Below are 2,371 nucleotides of genomic sequence, written 5' to 3' on the forward strand. Positions count from 1 at the left end.
TCGTTTCCTATGCTGCAAGGTACACGTGGGAATGTTTTTTTTTTAGGCCATACTATTAATTTACGTAATACTATGTTCTTAATTGTTTTGAATTAATTTATATCTTTCATTGAGTTTGATATGAGAAGTGAACAATCTTTAGTTACTTACAAGCTGAAATAGGCAGTACAAGCTGGATAGACCATTACTATCTTTTGCGCTGATGTGAGCTAAGTTTCATAGCGAGCTCAGAAATGGCCCGTGATATCGAGCACGACGCTGAACTAAACATATTGTGTAGCGTTTGTATAAATGTTATTTGAAGTGCTGGTGGTTTTGGGTGGAAGATGAAGATACAGTGATAGCCAGCAATAAAAAAGAGATTACATCAAGAATCTTGATTCAAGATCATTAGAATAATTATTTCTTAAATCAGGTAAGCATGATGCAGACCCAAATTAACGAAATTAAAAAAAAAACGATTTAAGTTCAGCGGTTTTTTTCAATAGTTATCCCGCCGAAACATAGCGGAGGCGGGAAGGCCAAAGCAAGTAGAGCTAAACCTAAACTACCGCCGCGTAGCTGCGGCGCTCGGTTAGTTATAAATTGGCAGAACCCGTCAAACAATTTATTTCGAAAATATTAAAGAAAAAAAATGCTCAGTGATCTACTACTCTTACGAATTGATTGGCGAAGAAGGGCCCGCCGGTGGCTCCTCTCTCTTACCGTAGAATTTCTCAAAGTCTCGCGAAATTTTCTTAGTGAGATCATCGCTGTTGTTGGTTACACCCAAAATGGTGTTAACACTCGCGGGAGTTTTGCCCTGGCTGAACCATTTCTCAAACTGCAGCAAACACAAATTTGCCGCCGGATTCTCCGTGCTCTCAACCATGCCGGCCGCCATAAGCATCCTGGCCAAAGCGTCGTCACTGTAATTGGCTGCCAAAGTGGTGAACATCGCGACGTTTGGGTCTTTCGTGCTGGCCGTGGCAATGAACTCAGTCCACCTGGCAAACTGAGGGTTTGCAAATCCCTCTGCGCCCATCTTGTTGAGCCCAAGAATCTTGAAGACTTGATCAGGAGATTTCTCGCCATTCACCCAGTTGGTAAGTTGAATCCCCTCCATTCTAGTAGCCAGAGCCTTGGCAGCGTCAGCTACTTTAGCTGCGGCGAACATCTTGGCCAGGGCCTCGTCGCTGTAGTGGGTTCCCAGTGTTATGTAAATGGCCATGTCCGGGTTTTTCGTGTTTTTTTGAGCGATGAAGTCGGTCCATCTGGCAAACTGAGGAGCTTCAAAGGCTTTTGTTCCCGTCTTGTCAAGCGCCAGACTCTTAAACAAATCGTCAGGCGATTTCTTACCATTAACCCAGCTGGAAAGCTGAAGCCCTTCCATTTTAGTGGCCAGGACCTTGGTGATGTCGACTTTTTTGGCTTCGGCAAACATCTTGACCAGAGCATCATCGCTGTTGTACGTTTTCAAAGTTCGGTAAATGAACGCGTCTGCGTCTGCCGTCTTGGCTTGAGCGATGTAGTTCGTCCACCTGGCAAATTGAGGGTTTGAAAAGACATGCACGCCGGCCTTCTCAAGCGCCAGCAATGTGAATACGTCGGCGGGGGATTTACCGCCTCAATCCAACGAGAGGACTGAATTCCTTCCAGTTTAGAGGCCAGAGCTCTCGTGCTGTCGACTTCTTTAGCTGCAGCCAACATCTTGGCCAGAGGAGCGTCACGGTAGTGAAATGCCAGTGTCAAGAAGATTTCCGTCTCCGGGGTGTCCTTGCTGTTCTTTGTGACGTATGTGACCCACTTGGTAAACGTCGGGCTTTCGAACAGATTGCTTTCTGCCTGCTGCAGTTTTAGCTTATCATTCGGAGATTTCTTTCGTAGTTGCCACCACTTTAACTGGAGCTTCTGGATGAGGTTGGCAGCCCAGGCCTTGGTGCTGCTTGCGGCCTGTCCAAGACCTGGGAGACTTACACCGAGCTTCCTCTCTTCTTGGACTGTGGCCGCTCTCAAGAAACGGTGAGAGGAGACGTCGTTCCGATCAAAGTGTAGAGCATGCAACTGCGTGTTGACCTTCGTGGACGTCGAGGCAGAGACAGCGTTGAGGGTTGTCAATAGTGTGACTACAGCCAGCACTTTCAGGATGGAGAGAGCTCTCGAACTTGACTTGGTTGTCATTTTGGCCATCAAGCTATGTGACTAATGTCTGACGGGGAAAATTGCCAACTGATCTTTGTACACATGTGCTGTGAAGCCAAGACCAGTATTCAATCCAAAATCGGTGAAGTTAATATTGTAAAAATATCACCTGTAGACCAGCTAATATAAAAAAGAGTACCTAATATTTTCCTCTGAGACAATATGATATTATTAAATATCAACTTAATAT

At 45.5% G+C, this 2,371-nt stretch overlaps 1 protein-coding gene across 1 annotated transcript; it reads right to left on the minus strand.

Annotated features, from left to right (window-relative positions):
- Positions 1-1,455: 1,455 nt before the first annotated feature.
- PITG_21288 (secreted RxLR effector peptide protein, putative) lies at positions 1,456-2,169 on the minus strand (the record flags this gene model as incomplete). Its single annotated transcript, XM_002894850.1, has 1 exon — positions 1,456-2,169. One exon carries the CDS (start codon positions 2,167-2,169, stop codon positions 1,456-1,458), a length of 714 nt encoding a protein of 237 aa, XP_002894896.1.
- Between the last annotated feature and the right edge of the window lie 202 nt (positions 2,170-2,371).

The sequence above is a fragment of the Phytophthora infestans genome, genomic scaffold (genome assembly GCF_000142945.1).
Source record: "Phytophthora infestans T30-4 supercont1.386 genomic scaffold, whole genome shotgun sequence".
Classification (NCBI taxonomy): domain Eukaryota; phylum Oomycota; class Peronosporomycetes; order Peronosporales; family Peronosporaceae; genus Phytophthora; species Phytophthora infestans.